We start from the raw sequence: 24,654 nt of genomic DNA on the forward strand, positions 1-24,654 counted from the left end.
CAAACAACTGAGATGTCCACCAAAGACACTGTATCATCCGCAGCATCATCATTGTTTAGCACAGAAAAAACAACAGCACTGCCAGTTGTGGATAAAGACACTGTTGTCACAGTTCAGACAGAACAGACCACTGGTAAGACTGGAGATGCATCAATAAGTTCTGCTTTACCAACAGCAGATGAAGAGAGTTCAGGTGAACAAACAACCGAGATGTTCAGCAAAGGCCCTTCATCTCCTACAGCTTCCTCATTGTTTAGCACAGAAAAAACAACAGCACTGCTAACTGAGGAAAACGACAGTGCTGTCACAGGTCAGACAGAAACAACCTCAATAACTCCAATGACTGGTACGACAGAGGGAGGCTCTGTTCTCACCCCAGGAGATGAAGATGGTTCAGGTGACCAAACCCCTGAAATGTTCACTCCAACCTCTTCTGTTACAGGTGCATATTCTCTATTCAGCACTGAGGTACCATCAGCAATACCAACTCAAAGAACAGAAAGTCTGGGCACAGATGAGACTAAAATAACCTCACACTCAGGGGGACCATCAGTTACCCCCTTCTCTGATGAAGATATTACCCATGAACCAATAATGGTAGAGTCCATTCCCTCCTTCAGTGGATCAACAATGAAACCTGAAACATCATCATTATTCATTGACACTGGCAAAGAGAGCTCTGGTGACCACACTTTAGACTACACTGAAGAGTCACTTATTGTAGCAACCACTGTCTCCTCAGTGACCATAGCAGAGACAACTGAGATGCCCAGCAAAGAGATTGAATTTCCTACAGCTTCCTCTTTATTTAGTACTGAGAAGCCAACAGCATTGCCAGATGAAGATGACGACAGTGCTGCAGAGGTTCACAAAAAAGAAACAGCAAACAGAGCTTCTACAGTGTCTTCAATGTTTAGCACGGAAAAGCCACTTCTGACAACAGCATCACCTGAAATTGACGTCTTAGAATCCCATGTAACCCTAACTTCTTCTATCTACAGCAGTGACAAACGCAAATCCCCTATCCCTGTATCCACAGATGAAAGTCAGATATCTGAAACTCGGAGCACATCACACACAGGTGTTGAATCATCAACCCAATCCTCATTACAATTCATAACAGAAAAGTCCACAGATGCTACAAAATCCTTTGTCTCCTCCAGCACAGCTGCAACAATTGATGTAATGACAGCGTCTGTGTCAGGAAGTGGTGATTTTACTGAAGAAGAGTGGTCAGGAGATGACACATCACTATCTACAGATGAATCTCCCCTAAAAACACCAAAAGCAACTGAGCAATCCATTGTGGAACAAAAAACTTTAGCAACAACCACATTTAGACCATCAGACACATCCACATTTGTTGAGGAAGAACGTTCAAGTGATAAAGAATTTACAACTGTTAGAACAAGTCCCTATACGCTTGAAACCTCTCAACCCATGGAAATCCCTGGTGTCACACCATTAACCTCAGAGGAAACATCTCCTTACATTGAATTAGAGAGCTCTGGTGGTTTACCTGATGACGATGATTTGGAACCAAGTCCTGATGGATCTGGTGCAGGGATTGAGACTACTACAAAACCCCAAGATGAATTCTCTGTGGCCACAGATGAGACTGAAATAGCGGAGGCAGAGAGCACATCTAACATATTGGCTCAGTCCAGCACACAGTATACCAAGGAATTTCTGTCATCAACCCAATCTCCACATATAACAAGTACTGAGATTTACATCACTGAGCAGGGAAGTGGGGTCTCCACAGATGATTCAACAACTGAGGATGAGGATTCAGGTACTGAATTTTTTGACGGGTCAGCTACATCTGTGCCAATTACAAGATCTCCAGTAATGCCCACCACTGCAACAGCTACAAAACAATTCACTCAGAACTCAAATGACCAAACACCAGTTAAGTCCACTGACAATGTTGTTACACAAGAACCTACTAGCACTGCTGCTTCTTCGCTTTACAGCACTGACAAGCCAACAGCAATGTCTCCTGAAATGCATAGTTCAACTTCTTCCTCCACAGGAGTGTCTGAAAAGCTAGCAGAGTCACCTATGAGTAGTACTGCTCCCTCAGCAGGTACAACCTCAGTGTATATAGAAGAGGATGGTTTAGGTGACCATACCACTGATGTGCTGATTAAAGTAGATTCAACAGTATCTTCACTGTTCAGCACAAAGACGCCAACAGTAACAGCAGCATCTCATGAAAGTACATCTCCTGATAGTACAACGATTACAGCCTCATCCTTGTTCAGCACAGAGAAGCCCAAAACAACAACAGTATCACATGATAGTAGAACATCTGATATTCCAAAATCTGATCAATCAACACTAAGTCCAACTCCAGAGGGAGAGAGTTCTGGCGACCAAACGACAGAGATGTTCACGTTTGGAGAGGCAACAGGTGAAACCGAAACGTTTGTCTCAATCACATCAACCACTGAGGAGCAAGTTTCCTCACTGGAGGGTGAAATTATTCCAGGTACAGAAGCCCCCATCGCATCTGAAGGGATAGAGCCTCAAGTTTCTAGCACTAGTAAAGATGAAATGATCATGACTGAGCACACAACACAGGCTTATACAACTATCTCCACTCATACAGTTGGAGGTTCAGTTAGTGATCACAATACAAGTGATTTCACCACAGTAAGCTCCAGCAGTGAATCTAAGCAAGATGGATTCACACCTATGTCCACCCCTATTCCCTCCATTATATATCATAGTGTAACTGACCAACAGGTTGTGATCATTACTCCCAGTAGCAGCCAAGCCAAGAGTGACCTTACAGAGCAGTCACCTACCATGGTCCTACATGTGTCTAAACCATCAACCAGCACAACCATCATATTTACAGAGGATGCAAAAGATGAAGACGAGCTGTTCTCTGCAGTAACAGACAGTGTCAGGGAAGGCAGTCCAACTCCTGAGCTTATCACCAAAGATGATACTATCATTGATGCAGATACTGTGTCCATAATTCCCTCTTCTCCATTCTATCCAACTATTCAGACAGAGGAAGCTGGAGGTGTCACAGCAGTTACAATGTCACCACATTTGCAGCTAACAGAAGAACCAGAGGGCTCTGGGACCGATAGTACCACCTTCTTCACTCCTACACCCCTGACTGTACATGCATTATCAGCTACTGATTTATCATTAGTCCCAACATCTTCTGAATATTCACTGTCCACTTCTAAACCATCACCTATGGATGTTGTTTCTACTGTACAGACATCCAGTGAAAAGACAGTTACATCATTGCCACAGGCCACCCCAGCTTCAACAACATTGAAAATGTCAATCTCTGACAAAACAACACTATATACAGTTTTCACTGTTGATATTCATACCAAACCAACTCCTGAGCTTTTGGAGGATTTATCAAGCGAGGATACTGCTGATAATGTTACTGAGTCTTTCACTGAGTCTGTCACTGAGATTGCTATGTCCTCATCTTTGCCTTCTCAAACTTTAACTGAAACATCCGACACAAGCTCAATCACCTCAGTGTCAAGTGAGTATATGGTCAGCACAGTTGAGAAAGAAAAATCCCCAACCTCATCACCCACAGCTATCACAACCACAAGTCATGACATGACAGATGAAACCTTAGGTTCACTGACTTCCACACAAACCAGTGTACCTTCAGTCACTGTCACACCAGACACACCAGTGCCCACTGAACATGGCACAGTGAAACCAACCAGTAAAGCATCATATGATGAATCATCAGGTGATTATGACTCTGATGAAGGCTCTGCAGTGGAAACCTCCACTTTGAGCTCTGAAACTACTGCAGAGAACATTTTAGCAACCTCTGTGGATGGTTCGACAGCATCTGAAAAAATAACATCTACAGCCTCTTCACTGTTTAGCACTGAGAGACCAACAATTTCCCCTGGCACAGACAATATGGACAAAGAGATTTCAGATGACCAACCCCCAATGTCACCAACCTCACCTGTAACTGCCACAGCGGAGCATGTAACATCAGAAACAATTGCATCCTCTTCTTTCGGTAGTACAGTGAAACCATCTGTCACTTTTGTGCCTGATGTTACTGACATGTACACCTTAAATGATCAAAAGCTGTCAGCTTCAACAGTGCAGGCTGGACCAGAAACTCTCTCAGTTACCTCACTTGAACCTGGCACAAGGGAGTCTGAAAAAGCAATATCACGTGCTGCTTCCAGTCTTAACAGCACTAAGAAGCCAACTGTCACACCATTTTCTGATGTTACTGAGAAGGATAAATCAGGTGATCACACAGAGCCTGTGACACTGACAGGTGCTCCTCTGCACAGTACAATGACATTTGACCAAATGCTATCTACAACAACATTATCTCCTTCCCACAGCACTGAGAAATGGTCTGTGGCAAGTGTGGCAGGTGTGGCAGGTGTGGAAGGCTCTGGAAACGAGATTTCAGACACCACAACTGTATCAATGAAGACAGTGACATCTCAGAGTGAAAAGACTCCAGCCAGTCCAGTAATCTCTCTGTTCAGCACAGAGAAACCCACCCCCATGACCCAAGAAGATGAAACTGAAACAAATGAGATTACCACAGGTGTAGAGAATGCCTCAATGTCAGAAACAGCTCCACCGCCCACCGATGGAGCAACAACCACATCACATGAAGAGAGCACAAAGGATCGCATCTTTTACATATCTACAGATAAACATGTTTCTACATCCACAGTGTCTGGCACTTCAAAGCCAGATGTGATTGTCGAGTTTGTCACCACTTTTGTCCCAGAACCAGATACAACACCCCCTGAGGGATCCTTCCAACAGGCCAGGTCTGAGATCACGTTCACTCATCATCCCCACACTGACATCTCCTCTGACAGAACTGTGTTGGTCACAACCAGCCCAATGGTGTCAACTGAAGAGTTAATTCAGCATGTTGAACATAGTGTAGTAACTCCAATTGAACAAAGCCCAGATGAAACAACTTCCCCTCTTTCACCCCCAACAAAAAAGACTCCTACAAGCACACTTCAACCTACAGGTTTTACACCTGCTGTTGAAATCACTACAGACTCTGAGACTAAGGTAGTGGTCACCTCAATACCAGCTGAACGTATTTCCTTTAACCCTACTTTAGATGTCCTTTCAACATCACCACCATCACATTCTGATGTTATGGTCCAATTTGTCACAACATTTTCCCCTCAACAAGACCCAACAGCTTCCCACCAATCACTGGAACAAGCCAGGTCAGAGATTGCACTAACACATCACCCTCACACTGATCTTTCTCCTCAGGATGGATCACTGAACTCAACCAGTCCTATGTTTGCAAGTTATGAAACAAGTCAGATTACAGAATCAACAACTGTCCTTGCCACAGTTGAACCCACTATTGAACAGGTTTCGGGAGGTGGAAAGATTGAACCATATCCAGAGACAGATGTACAAATAATACCTTCTATAGATGATGAGACCCCCGATTATGATAGTGTGGACCCCAGCATGGTGCAGTCAGAGCCACAAAAAAAAGAAACAACAGCACTGACAGAGATAGCAGTGTTCCCTACGACACCACCTGCTGTTTTTCAAACATCAGACAGTCAGCCTTTTGACTCAGAAGAAAGGGCACCTGTAGTAGCAGAAGCTATCACTGTCATGACCTCTTCCTCTACTCCCATCAGTGCAGCTTCCTCCTCTAGTCTTGATATAGGTTCAGAAAGCAACAGCAGCTCAGAGGAAAACCTGACCACAGCGACCATGGTTAAGCTGGATGGTGATGAGGTTGACAACAGAACCACTGAGTTTCTGTCTGCCACGACAAAGTCTCCCTCTGTCTTTAGCACTGAGTCTGGAAGTGGATCCATCAGTTCTGAGAGTTTGTCTGTCAGCTCTGAGAGTGGGTCTGGAGAGTTGATGACCACAAAGAAACCAAAGACTGATGGTATGGATAAACAGTCTCTGACTGCAGATGAAATCCAGACTGTATTCAAGGTAGATGCTACCACAGCTTCAGGAATGGAATCTGCTAGTGTTGATAGCACCTCTGGGGAAGAGAAAGTTGGGAGTGATATCGCTCCACATACTGAAAAACCCACAATGGGAGTTGTGGGTACTACAGATTTCACAACAGTGACACCAGCTGAAGTACAAAGCCAGCTAGTGACAGTTGCATCGGCAGCCCCTACTCCGTCATCTTTCTCTTACAAGGATGAGCAAGTAGAAAGTAAATTAACTGCACCTCCACCTCACACTGGAGGAGAACCACCAATGAACCCAACTGCCCTACCTGATACAGGACTTGTTGTTGGCGAGACTGTTGACATTCCAGGTACGTTTCAAATGGCTTCCATTGAAATACAACAAAATGTATAAGCTCAGAGTAAATTTCATTTTAACACAATGTTATTTTAATTTCTTTTCTCAACAGGACTTAACTCCTGTGCAGAGAACATTTGTCTGAATGGAGGATCTTGCTACAAGACTGGCAGCATTCTTAAATGTAGCTGTGCTCCTGGTTACAGCGGTGATCACTGTGAAACAGGTAGAATACTGTCCCTCAAGATTTCCTCTAATCATATCTCACAGCTTTAAATTTCACCCAAGACGCATCATTTAAAGTGTTAACGGATTATGATTTTTTTGGATGTCATCTGTAATTCATTATCTTTTTCTCATGTAGATATTGATGAGTGCCATTCGAACCCCTGCCGCAATGGAGGTACATGTGTGGATGGGCTGGCTTCCTTCTCTTGTGTGTGCCTCCCTAGCTACTCTGGGCTGTACTGTGAGGAGGGTAAGTTTGTGTTTAATTTAATGGAATCTCTCCATAAACCTCCCTCTGACTATTCAGTTTCAGTTTAATGAAAGCCTTTCATTTCATTACTATTGTAACTGCTTCCAATCATCCATCTAAACTGTCTCAACCCTGCTTAATCTAGCTGACCTGATATTCTTTCAATTGTAATATTTTGGGCAGGTCTTTCATTTGATAGTATATTTAGACAATGTAATCACTCACCTGAACCCTGGGGAAGTAAGCCAAAAAATAAATAATGAGTCATTCAAATTTGTGACAGATCACAAAAATACAATTTAATCTAAATGCATGCAACAGAGTATTATATTCAGGTGTCTCCCAGACATTAGCTGAGTCATAAACACCATCTTTATCTCATCACCACAGTGACTTTTTGCAGTCTCTTTTTAGTGTTGCCTGAAGTTCCATTGTTTCTGACGGGTAACCTCAAGCACCCTCCCGCTTTCCCCATGCTTTCAGACCATGACACATATACAGTGTACCATATCTCAGACAGTTCTTTTAGAATACACTGAAGGTATGCTAGACTTAAAGTCACTTCTTTGTATAGTCATGTAGGACAATTAGACTAGAAATTACTCTGAAATTCCTTGGAAGGCTACTTACTGAGAAGCTAAACTAATCTACAGATGGCATTTCAGAAATGGAATACACTTATGCTAAAGCTTCCATTCCTCAAATTTTTATTTTATTTTCCTAATTGCACTTTACTTTCATCTGTCTACACCCTAAATTTCGTCAGGATCCCTTCAGTGAATCACACCCAAATTGTGTACTCAGACGCAGCTGCTGTCTGAGAAAGCCTTGCCAGGAGAAAGGGTGTAAAAGTAACTTGAAGAGGAACAACCCAGGGAAGGTCCTGCCTCTGTTTTTGTATGTTAGTGTTCTGAAGCTGGGTGGGACAGACAGTAAACTAAGTTGTTGCAGTATATGTTTGGATGCACAGTACATACACACATCATCAGTAGGGGAAAGATGAGGGTGTTATCAACATGTGACTGAAAAAACCTCTAATCTTTGTTCAAATTATGCAGAATGGGTACCCATTTGAAGATCTAACCTCAGCGCAAGCCAGTTTTACATAAATTTGATGTATTAAAGTCTGCATGGCTCATTCTCAATTCCTTTACCTATGAGCCTAACTGTAATTTTGAATTGTAATTTAATTTAACTCTCTGGTTTTTCATTGATAATACCTGTGAAGTATGTTGTAAAAAACATCTGCTTGATTATAGTAATAATACCTTTTCCAGTCACTTTAGATAGTAACTGGCACTTAACCTTTTTATTTTGCCTCCTTGTCCTCTTCTGGTGCTGATGGTAGGGCTTCTACTAACCCATCTCATTGTTCCCCTTTCATCATGATTAGAGACAGTAGTTGCAGATAACAGCAGGCCTCAGGGGTCAATATACTCAGGTGTGAAGAGTAGACACAGTAGATTAGATGATGTCATGGATTTTACTATAATGTTGTGAGGTTAATAGATACATGGATGGAAGTAGCTGTTCAATGTATGAAAATGTTAATGCATTTCATGTCTCTTCATCTGTCAAATGTTCTATATGCCTCATTCCATCATGCATTTTTTCCCATCAGATACGGAAACATGTGACTATGGCTGGCATAAATTTCAGGGCCATTGCTACAAGTATTTTCCTAACAGAAGAAATTGGGACACAGCTGAGAGAGAGTGTCGCATACAGGGGGCTCACCTCACCAGCATCGTCTCCCATGAGGAGCAACTGTTTGTCAATCGTAAGTTAAACATTGTAGTTGAAGATAACTGATAGAAAACATGTTCCAGTCTTTAAAAACTGCATAAGATTTAAACAGTATGAGATTTTCTTTAAAGCCACACCAAATACACACATGCAGGAAGTCTGGTTCAGGCATTAAAAATGCAATTTGCTATCTCTCTTTCCTCTTCTATTTCTTTAACCGAACAGTCCTAATAAGGACATATAGCTGCAGTGAAATGTAATCTACTGTGTTTCACTCTACCTTGTATGGCAGGTCTTGGACAGGACTACCAGTGGATTGGCCTAAATGATAAGATGTTTGACAGCGACTTCCGCTGGACTGACGGCAGCCCCATGGTAAGATAGGTTGCTCCCTCACATATTTTTTTCTCAACAAACATGGCACAGAGACAGTGTAAATATTTGGAAGTGATGCCGATGGCAGATACAGTCATTTCAGGGGCAGTGGTGATTTTCTCATGACGTATTCTCCTCTGCCTCATACCGCTACACCCTGGTGGGTGACTGCTCTGGTAGTAAATCTGATGATGAATATGGCATAAAGCATCATTCAATACTTTTATTCAGAGTGAGCCCAGCCTGACAAAAGCAAGAAGATCACAATCCACTATTAAAAATTAAGCAAGGGAGAGAAATGCACACTGCTCATAAATGCAATATATATAAAGCTGCACACAAATGGAAGCATTTGTTGTTGTGGTTGAAGCTGCTGAAGATCCCTCTCACTAGACAGGAAAATGTCTAATTACTGTGAGCATCTGTGCTGTACAGACTGATGTCCTCACTTCAAAGATAATCCTCCAGGACCAGAGACAGGGGAAGCATAGAGACAGCCTGGAGGCTAAAAGATAAGCACAGGCCGCCTGTGGAGACCCTTCCTTAGCTGAGAGATTGAGGGGAGATGAGGGTGTGAGTGACGTTGTGTGCAGGGAGCCTGGCAGGCGTAGACAGGTATGGTCCCTATTCAACCCCCACATGCATCAGGAGGCCCAGCCAACAGGCAGCCACCCGGGGGAAGGGCCACCAGGCAGGCAGACAAACAGATGGACAGCACCTGTGTCTAGCAGCAGAAAGACAAAAAAATGACTAGAAGCAGTCCAAGGGGTCTGGGTGGGTGGTCAGCCCCAGGTGATTTAAATATAATAAATAAGTCTATAAACAATTTTTATATTTTAAAGAAAGTTCATTAGTATTAACAGACAGGCACTTCAGCAGGAATATCTTTGTGTGTGAGTGTGTGTGTGCGATCAAAGTTTGTTTGATTATTTTAAGGAGGATGCAGGCCTGCTGTGCAGATGATGAGTTACCCATTTGTTAACTTGAGCTGAGCTGAGCAGGAAGTCAGTGTGTGTGTATGTTAACCATAATAATAGAGTAGCAGAGCCCCGGGGCATGATTGGTAAAGTGGGGGGGGTCACAGCTTTGAAGAGACTGTTTGAACCTAGAATGCGCTGAAAGACTGCAGGTAGCATCACTTGCATGCTGAATGCCCCACAGCACTACAGCTGTGTGTACACTGTATAAATGTGTAAATGACCAGTACATCTGTGCATCTGCCTGCAGAGTTGCATGTGCAATGCCAAGTATGCAGACTGTGTGATGTAATAACATAGCACTTAGGTTTGTCTGTTATCACAAAGCCCTTTAGTCTTAAGGATAGATTAACTGTAGCATGGATAACAATCATGTAGTATATAAAAATATGTAAAGTATATAAAATCACATCAGTGTGGGATTTGATTCATCGTCTTCATATAAATGCACTGGTCTATACTGTGTTTCAGAAACCTGTTTTTGGTTATATTGTGGTCTAGTGTAAGATTTGCAGCATAATGAAGCCAGCAGTTACCTGTACATTTGGAGGCTCATTTTTCTCATGTTTTGGTGTTTCTTGTGTTAGTTAAAGGGATCATGCTAGGGTCCCTCAACTGAATCATGATGAGGTGACAAAATTGCTGAGTTCAGGTTAGCTCATAGAAACACACATTTCCTCCATCTTGTGGCCATTAATAAAATCACAGGCAGTCAGTAAAGATGGGTAAACTGCTGCTGCAGCTACACCGGATCCGTTGTTTTGGGCTCACTTCTAAAGGAGGAAGTGAAATTAGTGGTAGTAACAGAGCATTTAGCACATAACAACTGTTCATAAAATATGTTATTATGATAAATATATTGTTGTTATTGCAGCAATATGAAAACTGGAGGCCCAACCAACCTGACAGCTTCTTCTCATCTGGTGAGGACTGCGTAGTGATGATCTGGCATGAGGATGGCCAGTGGAACGACGTTCCTTGCAACTACCACCTCACCTTCACTTGCAAGAAGGGCACAGGTAAAAAGACACTTACTTTCCTGCTTTGCCATTGTATCATCATCTAACTGGTTAGAATTTAAGTAATTTTAAAAAGGAATGAAACTTATGAGATGACTTGTAGCATCATGGAAATGAAGACATTCTCCAGTCAAAAATTTTATTGTTGGTTCTGTTCTTCAGTGGCATGTAGCCAGCCCCCTCTGGTGGAGAATGCACGCACCTTTGGTAAGATGCGACAGAGATATGAGATCAACTCACTGGTGAGGTACCAGTGCAGCACAGGCTTTATTCAGAGGCACGTCCCAACTATCCGTTGTCGTGGGGATGGACGGTGGGATATACCTAAAATCACTTGCATGAACCGTAAGTACAAGCAAGTATTGCTCTGAAAGGATATACATTTTTCTGAGTGTTTTATCCAGTGTGCACGTCACCATCACTGTCTGAATGCTAATTTATCACTTTTCTCTCACAGCATCGAGCTATCAAAGGACCTACATTAGGAGACATCAGCACAATAGTCTTTACAGCATCAACAACTTAAAGCAATGGCCAGGTGAGGCCTTACGCTTCCGCCATCAGCGCCACAGGGGCCGGAGAGACAGGACTGAACATAAGCGGAAGAGACAGTGATTGCCATGCACTGTAACATGGCACAGCTTCCCCTGAGATGAGAACACATGGCTGTCACTTGTGTGGAAAAAGGAATAGGATTCTCAAAGGAAAAGCACAAGAGAAAACTCATCAAAGAAAGCAAGAGGATAACTTGCTGTTTTCTTGTATTTTGGATGGAATCTTGAACTGAAGTGTCTTTTAAAGAGATGTTGATACATGACTTCTCTTATCATGGGCACTGTTTTATAGCAACACCTATGTGGATAAAATACTTTCAGCTGGCTACTGGAAAATCAAAAAATACACCCATCATTTTTTTTATTTGCATTAGGTTATTCAATAATTCCTTCATGACTGTTGTCTAATACCTTTGTACACCAACTGTAATATTTAAAATCACCCTAAGTGTTTCTTATTCACTGAAAAAAGCTGTTGAGAAATTATAGCGCTTATGTTATGTAAAGGAATTAATTATGTTGTCGTGCTGTTTTAAGCTGGACTTCATTTTAATGAGCATGCATGTATGTGCACATACATATATTGAAATCCTCCAATTGTAGTATGCTTATTCTATGTCAAGAGATCCTATTTCTCATAATACAAATGGAGATATCAGTGGCAGTGATCTGATTTTGCAAGGGACTCGTAGTTTATTATAGCAGAATATCATATCACATACATACAACTGTAAACTTTTTAGAAAGAATCTTCCACCACTTTTCAAACTTTAATCAGCAGAGGTACAAATGCTATTGTGAAACATGGTTTCATAGCATTGCCAGTAGTGGTGATTCAGATTCCAGATTAATGATACGTGTAACTCTGGGAGAATTTCACTAAACTGCTCGTTTGACTACGGGAGACCTTCTTTGTGGTGGCAGCTTTCAGTGTATGAAATAACTACCTTTCATGAGCTCCAGCCTTCACTGGATGTCATTGATGTCTTGTCAACATCAAGAATCAAGATTTCTTTTTTAAATGTACTGATGTTTTTACATATGATACTTGCATCCTGATATGAGAGATTGCTCTCTAAGTACGGTACTTATCAATAAAGCATTTGTCTATCAACTATTTTAAAATGAAAGAAGGGAATTGTAGCTCAAGCATCCTGTATTTTCTGCTCAAATGTTTTCAGTGTATAACTTACAATTTGTTGCTACAGCATGTTTACAGTAATGGGAATGCTGTTCATAGCCTAATTACACACCAAAGAGTCTTCCTGTGTTGCTGCTGAGCTGTAGCTTGTGATAGGTTTCTAGGTGCTGCTTTCTTCTGCAAACTTACCTTTTCTGTCATTGTGCTCAATTGAAATCAGCCATTGAGAGAATGTATTTTGTGAAACACTCAAAACACACAAAGACTTGAGCGTAAATGCTAACATACATATAATTTATTTTCAAGCTGCTCTTGGACTCCTTAATTGTTTTACATCCACAGGAAAGTATGACGCTGTCACCTGGCCCAGCAGTGCTCTTAAAGAGAGATTTTATTTTATGTTCGACAGGGGACACAATCACAGACTGTCTAAATGGGATGCATTGAGTCAGTGTTACTTAACAATACAATGGATTTATACGTTTTGTTTGTTTGTTTGTTTTTTTACATCTTAATGCCAGCAGTGGACCAAAAAAAATATGGAGGGCCCCTTTGGCTGCAATAATGTTGTTCTGTAACATTAACAAAATGTGTGGATGCAATTTTTTTTAATGGAAACATGTTTTTGTTTTGTCTGCTTGTGAATGTCTGTGTGTGTGTTTCAGCCTTAATGTGCACATAATATCATTTTATATTTATAACATTTGTTTTTCATTTTATAATGTGAATGTCTGTGTGTTTGTTTTTTAAAGAGATCAAACATTTTTCCTGCTTTAAATCACCAAAGAAATAAAATAAATATATGAATATTATATACTAATAACATTTCATATGGACTTTTTAAGAAAATGTTTGGAACATATATTGGAAACATGCTGTGTGGCATTAGTGTTCTGCAACTTCTTCTGTTCATTTAAGCTTCCTCCAGATGTGTTGGTACTGTGGTTTCACCAGCAGGTAGTGCTATCAGACCAAGCCATTAACCACAATGTGAGCTGGCTCAATATCATGGAAAATATAATGTTAATAACTCACAATTAATTCAGTGCATCACAAGTATAACTTCATCATGTGTGAAGTATTAGACATGCTCTAGAAGCCTCTTGTGAGAAAAACAGGGTACATTTGCGGGGAGCAGATAGAAAGTGACTGTGAATTATAGGAAATATATGGAATAAATGTTGGATTAGAGTGAGTGACTTTCAAACTGAAATGCAAGAAAATTCTGGATCTGTACTATATACACCACAGTTTTTTAAGATTTTTTGTCAATAGTGTGGCTATACACTATAGCTTCTCATTTTGAATGTTAAACTGTTCATATACCTACATGACGGTGTGTGTGCAAAAAGCAGATGAATTTCCTCAGGGTTAAAACAGAAGCTTTTTGAGTACATTACCCTTTACCAGTATTCCCATAGTGCCTCCTTATACAACAGTCATTTGAAGTTCACATTGACACTCCCTAATAGCACAGAGCACCATTACCAGGGAAATAAAATATCTAGTTGGTCTATCTAGTTTGTGTAAGTTTGGGTTGCTGTTGTTTTCACTATGACTTCCAAGTCTGTAATTAGGGCAGGCTTGACTTGTGATTAAAGGCTGCTCCTGGATACCCCAGTGAGAGTAAAACCTACAATCTTGCCTCATGAAATGCAGATGTCTCTAGGGTGATCAGTGGAAAAACCTGGACCTTTCCATCCAGGTCTCTTTGGGATTTAACATGTTTTCTGGATTTGTTTTGCAAAGGAAATGTACACTGGCTCTTCCTGATTTCATAGGCTTGACAGGCGCCTCCGACTCTGTCTGTCTCTTTCTTTGCAGAATGTCTATCATTCACTCATTACCCTGCTGTTTTCCTCTCCCATGTAACCTAATCTGGGTACCTGTGAGTGACAAATGAGGGATGTGCTGATAGATGCTGATAGTGCAATATTTGATTGGAAAAACCACAGAAGCAAACTAAATGAAATGGTCATTACATCATTACTCCTGCAATACCAAAGATGATGGTTGTCTACAACAGAAAATTCTCATCAGTTTACTGTTTACTGTTTGCCTTGAGCATAAACAAACTCAGAGACAAAAAAGCTCACCTCATGCCAGTAGTGTGTTGAAACAAATGTTTTCTACATTTACCAAAAGTGTGTACTAGCATAGTTTGCTCCTTAGATTTTACAGAATTTAACATTACTATTATTTATGTGCTGAAAATAGTGTAGAAAGTTCAGCAAAATCTCTCTTTTCCCCTGTTAAAATCTGCTGCAGAGTCCACCTAACAGAAAGTTTGCATTTATGGACTTTTCACCATCACATTTACATCTGTCTAGCTTTTTACTGCTGTATCAACCTAAATCTGACCCCATTCCCATGCATTCCCACAAGCAGCCTTTAAGACTGGGCTACTGTTCCCTTTGTCCAGCTCAGTGGTGGTCTGCCAGCCTCGCACTGAATAAATAATGCCAAAGAATAAATAAATGTGAGGAGAGTCCTCTAATCTTAAGTCCTCTCAGCGACATGGATCCATGCCAGATACATGGCCCCTAATTTGGCAGCTTAAACAATACCGTGTAAATCTCTAATTGAAACTCTGTATTACCACATAAAAAACATGCTTATTTTGTTCCAGTGGAAATAGAAATGCTCCTTGTTGTTAAAACTGCAAGTAAAAGGGACAGTTTCAGAAATGTATTTAAAAGTTGTTTTCTTTATTTCAACTTGTTTAGTTGAAAAAGGTACATGGCAATAAGATACAAAAAATACCTTCACCTTTTTTCATGCACAAGTGTGTAAAAAGTTTTGTTTTTACAAACAATGCATTACTATATTACCACATGTAACCTGCAGTAAGTACCATATGTCAGTGCCTACGGTTAGACAAAGAAATGAGATAATGCAACAAAAACACAAAATTGTTACTGAAAGCTATAAAAAATGTGCTATCATCTGTTTGTGGCACAGCTTTAGATTACCAGTTCTCTATGTCCAGAATATGCTCTCTGTGGCCCACAGGAATCGATTAGAGTCAATATACAGTATACCGATTGTTTGCTGGTTTTGATTCTTTTCTACTCCAAAACTTGTCCACATCACTCACTACAGCATGGATATCAGTGAATGTATCATTAACAGCTCATAACCTCAGTAACAATTTGTGAAATTGTCTCAGCAGTCAGAGTGGATCTCCATTCAGCTAATCCATTTGTTAGTTGTACTTGTTACTACTGTAAAATCTGATTTTCTTGTCTATCTAATTGCTACTACTGTCAGAAAATCAGGGGTATATTTTGGTAAAAGGTGGTTTTCAGGACAGAGGGAGAAATTTGTTCTTTCCCTGCATTAATTGGTTAAGTGAAGTATTACTGTTGTGTATGTGCCAGCTGTGTATAGTCCAGTAACAGAACTAAAAACTATTCTTCACAAATAACCTGCAAGTGACTGAATCTGTATGTTTCTTTTTCAAAAATCAAACATTATAAACATGTAAAAAAAAAACCTAAAAAACAGATAAAAACATTATGTTCAATTGATCAAACTGCAATGGGTTACAACACTAAAAATGTCTTACAAATTGTAATTGGGAGTTGATCTAATGGGAGCTATTACTGCAGAATAGGTCACAGTCCAAGACATTTTACATTCACTCGTTAAACAGTAAATTTGATCACAGCTCCTCAGGTTGAAAAGCCTTTTTTTTGCAGTTAAAGTGGTGAAAACGAACACATCCAACCCTGAGGATAGAGACATTCAGAATACTCACTGCAGTATAACATGTCGAAACCCATAGCTTAACTGCGCTTGTGCTCAATAAACTCATGACTCTGTGTTCAATTTATGGTGTTTCTATTGATAATTGATGATTGTATCACATTGCTAACTAACATCTGCACATGAGCACACCTGCTCTAAACATTGAAATTCACACATCTAATAATTCTGTGGAAGACAAACCAAACTTAGATGATGTCTCTAAACCACCAAGTCCATGTCTCTGTCACTTTAACACTGTTGCCTCTTACCCAACAGTTTGTAAAATTAATGAATGCACAGTTAGAGAAAAACAAAACTCAGTGGCTACAAAATATTTTGTCAATCATTGTATATGGATGTAAGATGTACAGTATTTGTTCTCTAAGAGTTAAAAGGGGTTATCACAGTTTCTGAAAGGTATTGAAATCATGCTAGTTAAGATCCAAAGCGTACATGCTTTATTGTTGATTTTACTGGCTGTGGTTTTATGCTGCTCTTTGGTGGTTATGGCTTCCCTACTCAGCTACATATTCCCCCTCACTGAACAGCCTTGAAGCAGTACACGCCATAGAGCTTTTCTGTCTTGTCTGGGAATCCGACAAAGCGCACTGCAGCTTCTGTGGGGCTGCAGTTCTTGCGGGGCCTGGAGATAGGGTAGCGGACACTACCATCAGCCAACCAGCCAGCATCGCAGCGATCATAGCCTTCAAGCTTCCAGGCAGAGTACATCTGGCCCACCTTGGCGATCTCTGCACCGTCATCTAAGCATGCCTGCACAGCCTCGTCAAAGGTCAGCCTCTCTGGCTGGACCAGCCAATAGAAAAGTCCTACCAGCAGAGAAAGCAAAATGTGGTCAGGGCAAGAATACAATAATAGATACAATACTTCAAATAGCTGTGAGTAAATTTCCAGCTTTTTCAAATATTGGCTTACCAAGTTATGCCACACATTGTAAATGTTTTTAACAAAACCATTACAAAGTAAGTGTGTTTCCTGAATGGTGCAATTGTATACCACAAGAATACTAAATAAAAACAATGCATAAACAAACTAAATACTCACCCTTCAGTGCAGTAGAATAGCAGAACACATCATAGCGGCTCATCTTGTCGCGACGACCATAGTTTCTGAGGCCAGGCCCGTTGTTGGTGCCACCGCAAGGCCCTCTGGGATTGGTGATCGGATACTGCACTGTGCCATCATCCAGCCAGCCAGCATTGCACCAGTCCAGGCCACCTTTAAAGGCCACATACAGCTGGTCGAAGTTAGCGATCACAGCATCCTGGTCCAGGCAGGCCTGCACAGCGTCTTGGAAGTTCAGGTTGTAGCGACCCACATTGGGGGAGTATGGGAACACAACACCTGAGTGAGGCAGAGACAAAATTAACATTATAACATGTCATAATATTTGTCTGAATGGAAATCCATTCTCATAAGAAGATGCCAAATTAACATGATATGGCCATGTATATAAGTTCACATTGTTGCATTGTACATAATCTTTGGTTTAATTTCTCTCCTATCGTGATGCTGAAACACAGCAATTCTGGCCTGTAGATAGGTGAGGAATGTGTGCCTTGGCTTCCATTGCCGTCTCTCCAGGGAATCCAGCTTAGCTGCCATGCAATATGTTCAGTTTTATGTTACTGAATGTAGTCACTCAGGTCCACCAGCTTGCATAATGTCAGTGTTGTCTCCAGAGGCTAGACTATGCTAACTAATTAATTTAGGGCTTGTCTATCCCTTTGCTGGGAAGAAAAGATCATCTAATGCACACTAGGTGTTAAGTTCTGCTTCATTAAAGATCAAAGCAAAGGGCTCTAAACTGCATCCAACAAGAAATATTTAAATAATAATTCAAAAGTGAATCCACACATCAGTGCAATCTAAGTCAAGGGAAATATGCTAGAGTGCACATATTTGGTCAAAAAATATTCTATTCATACTACTTTTGTCTAAAGTTACATGTGCGTGCCCAGCCTCCACCCAGATTGATCCTTCATACATGTGGAAATCTATCAACAAAAGGTGGATGGGAGGTGCCCTTTTATGCAGAAGAGCTTTAACATACTGCAGGGATTTAATGTGTTGCCATGCAAAGATTCAGAAATCTGTGAATAAATATGTAGATAACCCTAGCTTGCATGATAAGCAGATTCTCTTTGCATGGCACATTTGAGACGGAAAACAATTTAATGATTATAAAATCTGATGAGTAAGTCAGATGTCTGAGGATGTGGACCAGAAAAGATGGAAATGTGTTTCTGTTTACTGATGCTGAACAGTATTCAAATCTAATCATGACTAAATGACTGCAGTGGTTTGGATAAATCAACACAAGCTGTCTGCTTTTTTCTTTTTCTTTTTCCACAAGAAAAAAAGAGATAGATGTTTTTAATTACTAGAAACATAAACATTGTAAGGGAAGATGGTTTATCTTGAATAATGCATCTCTAACATGGAACAGATACAAAAATGGTTTGATGCAAAACACTAATGTCATTACAACTAGAATTGAGGTATCATATAATTGTTTATATAATAAAATGAGAATATGCCCATACCTAAACTGATTATCCAAATATATACATATATATATATTTTAAAAAAACAGGATTTACCATCAGTAAAGCCAGCTTGCACCTCTAAGAGAATCTCTTGCACTGTGTCTTCCATCCCATTGATGATCTCACAGCGATACCTTCCTGTGTCATCCATAGAGATGTCAGTCATTACTAGGGAGGCATCCTCATCATCTTGCTCCTGCAGAAAGACACGGTCCTCAAAGCTTCCATAGGTCTTCTTGTGGAACCCCATAGAAGACAGCACATCCGCATTCAGAGCCTCATCGTCCGCTACCTTGGTCCATTTGACTCGGATACCAGTGCTACCAAAGAAATCACTGTCTTTGGCCAGGAGCCGGCAGGGCAAAGTGACATTGGCACCAAGGTCAGCAATAACCTTAGCTGAAAAAGATTAGAACATAATAGTTTGGCGATAGACCTATGATACTTGGATATTATGCAATGTTTGTATACAATGAAACTACAATTTATCCATTGATTCTAAAGATTGAATTTAAACATTTTTTAGCTGCTTTTGTGTTTAGCGTGAAACTTTTGCAGCATGAGAAAATACCAAAAAAGGGGAAAAACCGGTTAAGCAAATGTTCTGGCCTGCATATAATGTTCAGAATATTACACTATATACTTTCACATACATATTGTATAAAGTTACAGCCAAAGGCACCAAGCTATTGAGGAGTTTGGGGTGATCCTGTTTGGTTCATTAGATACAGTGCTGGACACCAGCCAGTCTTCAGACCCTAGAGCCAATCGTCTTCCTCAAGCTCCTTCCTGCTCTTGTCAGTTCTGGCACTTATAAACCTTTGGTTCTTCTGCATTAACACTCAAAATGAAATGCCTATCTTTCATCTCCTCCATCTAATTTGTATAAAGTATGTAGGTCATCCAGCAAATAACAGGAAGTTAGCAGATGGCAGATTAAATGCAGAATCTAGCTAATAAATGTCATATTTGCTAAACAAAATGGGGGTTGTCCTGCAGATTCTTTCTTATTCCCTTCTTGTACTACTGGTCTATCATTTTGCTTTTTCTAAGTGGGCCACAATTTAACTTAAAACGACAGGTCATTTGTGTCTCAACATGGGTTCCCACTATCTCCCTGACCTGTATATTTCAGACCTCACAGGGTTTGCTTAGTTAAGGGGACCCCGACTAGCAAGGGGTGGTCTGTGCCAGGCAATTATAAGCACCAGATGGACTGATGGACATAACCCCTGACCCCTATCACTACAGGCACACCCTTCAACAATCAACCTTGTAAGTGGAGTCAAGGTCTGCAGTACACAGGAAATGTAATATAATGAGGTAATTACATAACTGAGTAAATCATTGTGTTTAAATTGGCTTTTTAGATATAAGTAGACTGCAGACATAGCAATTAATCTTATGCAACTAAGCAGTTTTTGGCTGAATCAATCTCCAATTTAAATGTAGTCCCTTGAGTGTGTATAACATTCTCTGGGGGAAAAAAACGCTGGGCTGCACTGTTTTTACTTATTTTCTACCCACTTATTTAATATGGATGATCTGTGACTAAAGTAGTCTGTCTCTTCTCTCTGACCAGGGGATGCCAACATTAGTTCTTAGGCGCCTCACTTTGAGCGGCCACACGAGAGCCATGACTGGAATACTGTGTCACTGACCCTTCAATAGGGAAAACGTTTCCCACATGGCAAGAAATAATTGGAGCCACTGGCTTGCTGCCTTCCACTCTGATCACCTCATAATCTTCCCCCAACACACACATCCACACAAAGAGGAGTGACACTGAAACAACTTTCTAATCAGCCCGTGCCTAAACTGTCCCAATCCTCCATTCTAAACACACGGTACATGCGTGTCTGGACTTTGTTCAGCGGCCGTAAGATCATTAGTATTGAGCTCCTCTGCAGAAGGATTTAATTAGCAGAAGTACTACTGACAGACCAAATCTACCCTTCAATCCACTTTTTCTTCAATTTCTTTCATATTGCTGCATATGCCAGAGACTGCTGCTACCGCGCCCAGTAGCCTCATTCACCTCTTGACTGGTCAGCAACATGCCAGGTATTTTACGAGCTAGGAAACACCCTTTGGCTGCTAATTACTTATGTCTTCGAAAGCAGTACAGAGTTTAAAAGCAATCTGAGAAAGATTCCTCTTTGCCCGTTTCGTGAGGCATGACTCAATACTTTGCTGTGCCTCGTTAATTCTCTGCATGGGTAGCTGTTGCATGAAGTGTTATTGAAACCTGAGGGACCCAGAATGACTAAACTGCTAATCAAAAGCTTTGGCAAAGGTGAAGGCAATGGTGACATCAACATCACCTCACCATGTGCGATGCCATCCAACAGTTATGCCTAAAAATTTCCACATTTATAATTCTTACTCAGGAAATGAGAAGTAGTGGAATAAAGAGTTTCACTATACATTCTTATGGAAATATTGTTCTATCCAGAGATGAATCACAATCTCTGGATGTGCTTTGTAATGTGAGATGGAGGGAGGGGATTGATTAAACATCAAAGTGCCACAATGCAGAGAAAAGAGCTTGGACTGAAATATAGAATATGTCCTGACCTAAAACCTTAGGAACTCCTAGACATATTTTAGAAATACTGGCACAACCTTGAGGGTAATGATGCCTGAGAGACAGCAGTAGCAGACAGAGAGGCAGACATGTTGAAAGTAATTCCATACTCTTTCCTGCTCCTGCAGACACATGTCCCACAGGAGAATGTGGCCCCGGCCATGTGGTGCACACTACACTCATAAAGCAACAGCCTGTTGTGTGTACTTAGCCTTCTGGGAAGAGAAGGAAACCTTTCTTTTCTTTGTCGCACCTCAGACCACATCCTATTTATATAAGACTCTCAGAGGTTAAAAGGTGTCACATTTAACATACAAATGGTTTGTCAAAATAATTCAGAACCATTTCTATCTGGAGAGTGTTGCTGGGAATGAAAAAATAGCAAAGGAGTAAATGAACACATGTTTATGACAATAAAAAAGCTCTGCAGCTGGAGCCAAGACCTACTGCCATTTTATGAGAGAGCACAATTTTCTCTCACTCTGTAAAAAGCTGCATTAGCAAGTGACTGGAACCATCTGCTTCTTTGTAACACCAAATTGTAAATTAACAACAACAGTACAATGTACCAAATCTACTCAGTAACCTATATATTTTAAAACCACTGTAGTCTAATTATGCTGTTAAATCCAAAAACACTGCACTGTTCTTGGAATTCAATTTATTGAATGAGCAAAATGTTTAATTGGCTGAAATCTCTCCTCTATGAAAAGGATGTAAATCTGCTGAGTGCAGTGGCTGCATGTTTATATCAGCGTGTGCACAGCCACACCCTCTGACAGAGCAACTAGAGATGAGATACATCATATCATAGCTATTCTCTCCTCTAGTGCTCATCCGCTTGTGTCAATATGTAGAAAGAATTAACAAGCACAGCTGGGATAAACACAGCAGGCCAACTCCTACACACTAATTCCAATAAACTCTTTCTCATGCATAACCAGCACAAACATAGAGTGTGGGTGCAGATGGCTCACATGGGTACACAAATGCAATCCCCAGCACACATGTTCAGGATAATTGTCACCAGAGTAATTTGTTAAATTTCACTCAAATTTAAATAACAAATATGCAATAGCACTAAACATGACTCCACCAATGTCTCATGCCCCAGCCTCAGTCCATTTCGAGGCAAGCCCCTTTTCCCACCCAGCCCTTGCAACTGGGCCAAGTCTTAGTAACCGACAGCCACAGTAAGCATTAGACTTAACAGACTATTACCTCACAGGGAAGAACAGAGTCATTTGGCTGCTGTTCAGCATGGGGCTCTATACGTTTGGCTGTGGGTCGTTAATCTTAACTTCGCTCCTGTCAGACCACTGCCTGTTACTCTGGCAGATTACCAAAAGCTCCCGGTGCCAGAGTAAGTCAGTAGGTATAAGGACAGGCAACACCCCATGAACAGACAGAGAATATAGCTAATAAAAGGCTACACTGTACTGTATGGAACAATGATTCTGAACTGAGCCAATGCTTTTACATAATGTAGACAGTGAGGTACATGCACTGTACACACACACACACACACACACACACAGACACACACACACACACACACACACACACACACACACACACACACACACACACACACACGCACCACCTGTGACATCACTGGCCAGTAGGAGCAATTTCAGTGTTTGGATAAAAAAAGCATCATCTCCTACCAGAGTGAAACTATTTTCCCTGCAGACAAGCCATTTCCTCCCGTCTTGGAAAAGAGAGAGCTGAGACATCCCTAATTTGACATTTACTGAGTCAGCTTGCAGGGCTGCTGAAAGCGCATTAAAAATCACTCAATACATATAACATGAGATACTGCTTTCAAGCTAGCCATTTTGTCTTCTTTCACCGCAGCAACCATCTCATTGTTTCATCTTGCAACCAGGTGTGAATTTGATGGAATGCTGGCACTTGCTGGTAAAACTTATTTCTAGGTTTTCATTTTCTGTCTGCAACAGGGAGAAGAAGACAGAAAACTGATAAAATGACAGAAGGTCTACACTTTGTGCAGGAAATTCCTGAATATTTTTGCACTCTAAGAAGATTTTTATATCCAAACAGTGCTGAGCACTACTAGCCTATTGTCAGACCCTGTGGCACCTGTGGCCCATTTTAAGAGTACACCCAGTAGTATTAGTGGTGTGGTCCTCATTTAGTAGTGTGGGCAATAAGCCTTAATGAATGACTAGGTGATTTATTCACCAGCCAGTCCATGCTGTGGTGGTCTGTATGCAGCAAGTCAATGAGTCAATGGTGAGTCACACTGCGTCTGTGCATGTGTTACCCCAGAGACGACTCAGTTACCTATTGCTACAATGACCCTGTTGTTTAACCAGCTTTTGCTGTGGTACCACTTTGCTCAGGTCCCTTAAATTGCTCAGGTCCCTTAAATCTGTTTGCCCCTCTTCTTTTTCTTTAAGCATGTATACACACCCACACCAACATGCATTCATCATGGATGGTAACAGTTCATTCAATCAACCAGATATTACAATATCATAACTTTTTTCTGTTTTCATGAATTTAATCTTACCTGAGAATAGCGCTGGGGTGCTCGTCACCTGACTGTACACACTGCCAGCCAGGGTCAGGGAGATTATGGTGATGCACAGCAGACCCGTCATTGTCTCTTTCTTTCACACAAAGGGCCTTCTATAATGAAAATATAAATATAAAAATTAAAAAGAAAAATCTGCACTATTTTATGAGAGCTGAATTTTATCTTAGAATGTTAATAAAGTTTTTAATTTTCTTTTAATTTTAATTCAGCCTCTTTCTTTCTATCTGTGCAGCAGCCGCCTGTGGTGCTACTGGAAAGTTTGGGCTTCTCAGAAGTCCAGACAAGTGCCTTTTATTGAAGCCTTGCATGGTTGAGACCACTCCCCCTCCCCTCAGCCCATCACCATGCACAGCTCTATACTGGCTCCCCTTTGCCACATTATGTATGAAAAAGTCCCTCCTGTCCCTTGGGAAAATGGGGGGATACACTGAAACTCAAGTGAACAGAACTGCAGACAGTTGTACAGTACTTGAAAACTTAAAACTAAAAACTTAAACTGTGATGATTCCAGTGATTGATACAATTCAATTAAAAATACACAACATTTGAGTGATATCATTCAAATTGATAGGATATCCATTTATCTTCATTAGA

General features: G+C 40.8%; 2 protein-coding genes across 2 annotated transcripts in view; one reads left to right on the forward strand and one right to left on the reverse strand.

The window, feature by feature from the left end:
• Positions 1-11,693, forward strand: part of LOC128364938 (versican core protein-like) — a 41,453-nt gene extending 29,760 nt beyond the window's left edge. Inside the window, exons 7-13 of the mRNA XM_053325555.1 lie at positions 6,416-6,529; positions 6,668-6,781; positions 8,403-8,561; positions 8,820-8,902; positions 10,754-10,898; positions 11,061-11,243; positions 11,356-11,693. Coding sequence (XP_053181530.1) covers positions 6,416-6,529; positions 6,668-6,781; positions 8,403-8,561; positions 8,820-8,902; positions 10,754-10,898; positions 11,061-11,243; positions 11,356-11,513 — 956 coding nt within the window. The 3' untranslated portion in view covers positions 11,514-11,693. The remainder of the gene's footprint in view (positions 1-6,415; positions 6,530-6,667; positions 6,782-8,402; positions 8,562-8,819; positions 8,903-10,753; positions 10,899-11,060; positions 11,244-11,355) is intronic.
• Positions 11,694-16,716: 5,023 nt separating this feature from the next.
• LOC128364758 (hyaluronan and proteoglycan link protein 1-like) lies at positions 16,717-24,299 on the reverse strand. Its single transcript, XM_053325361.1, has 4 exons — positions 24,034-24,299; positions 18,965-19,309; positions 17,406-17,705; positions 16,717-17,170 (listed from the first exon to the last, which is right to left on the reverse strand). The coding sequence occupies exons 1-4, from the start codon at positions 24,122-24,124 to the stop codon at positions 16,881-16,883; spliced, it is 1,026 nt and encodes a 341-aa protein (XP_053181336.1). The 5' UTR covers positions 24,125-24,299; the 3' UTR covers positions 16,717-16,880.
• Between the last annotated feature and the right edge of the window lie 355 nt (positions 24,300-24,654).

The sequence above is a fragment of the Scomber japonicus genome, chromosome 9 (genome assembly GCF_027409825.1).
Source record: "Scomber japonicus isolate fScoJap1 chromosome 9, fScoJap1.pri, whole genome shotgun sequence".
In the NCBI taxonomy this organism is placed as follows: domain Eukaryota; kingdom Metazoa; phylum Chordata; class Actinopteri; order Scombriformes; family Scombridae; genus Scomber; species Scomber japonicus.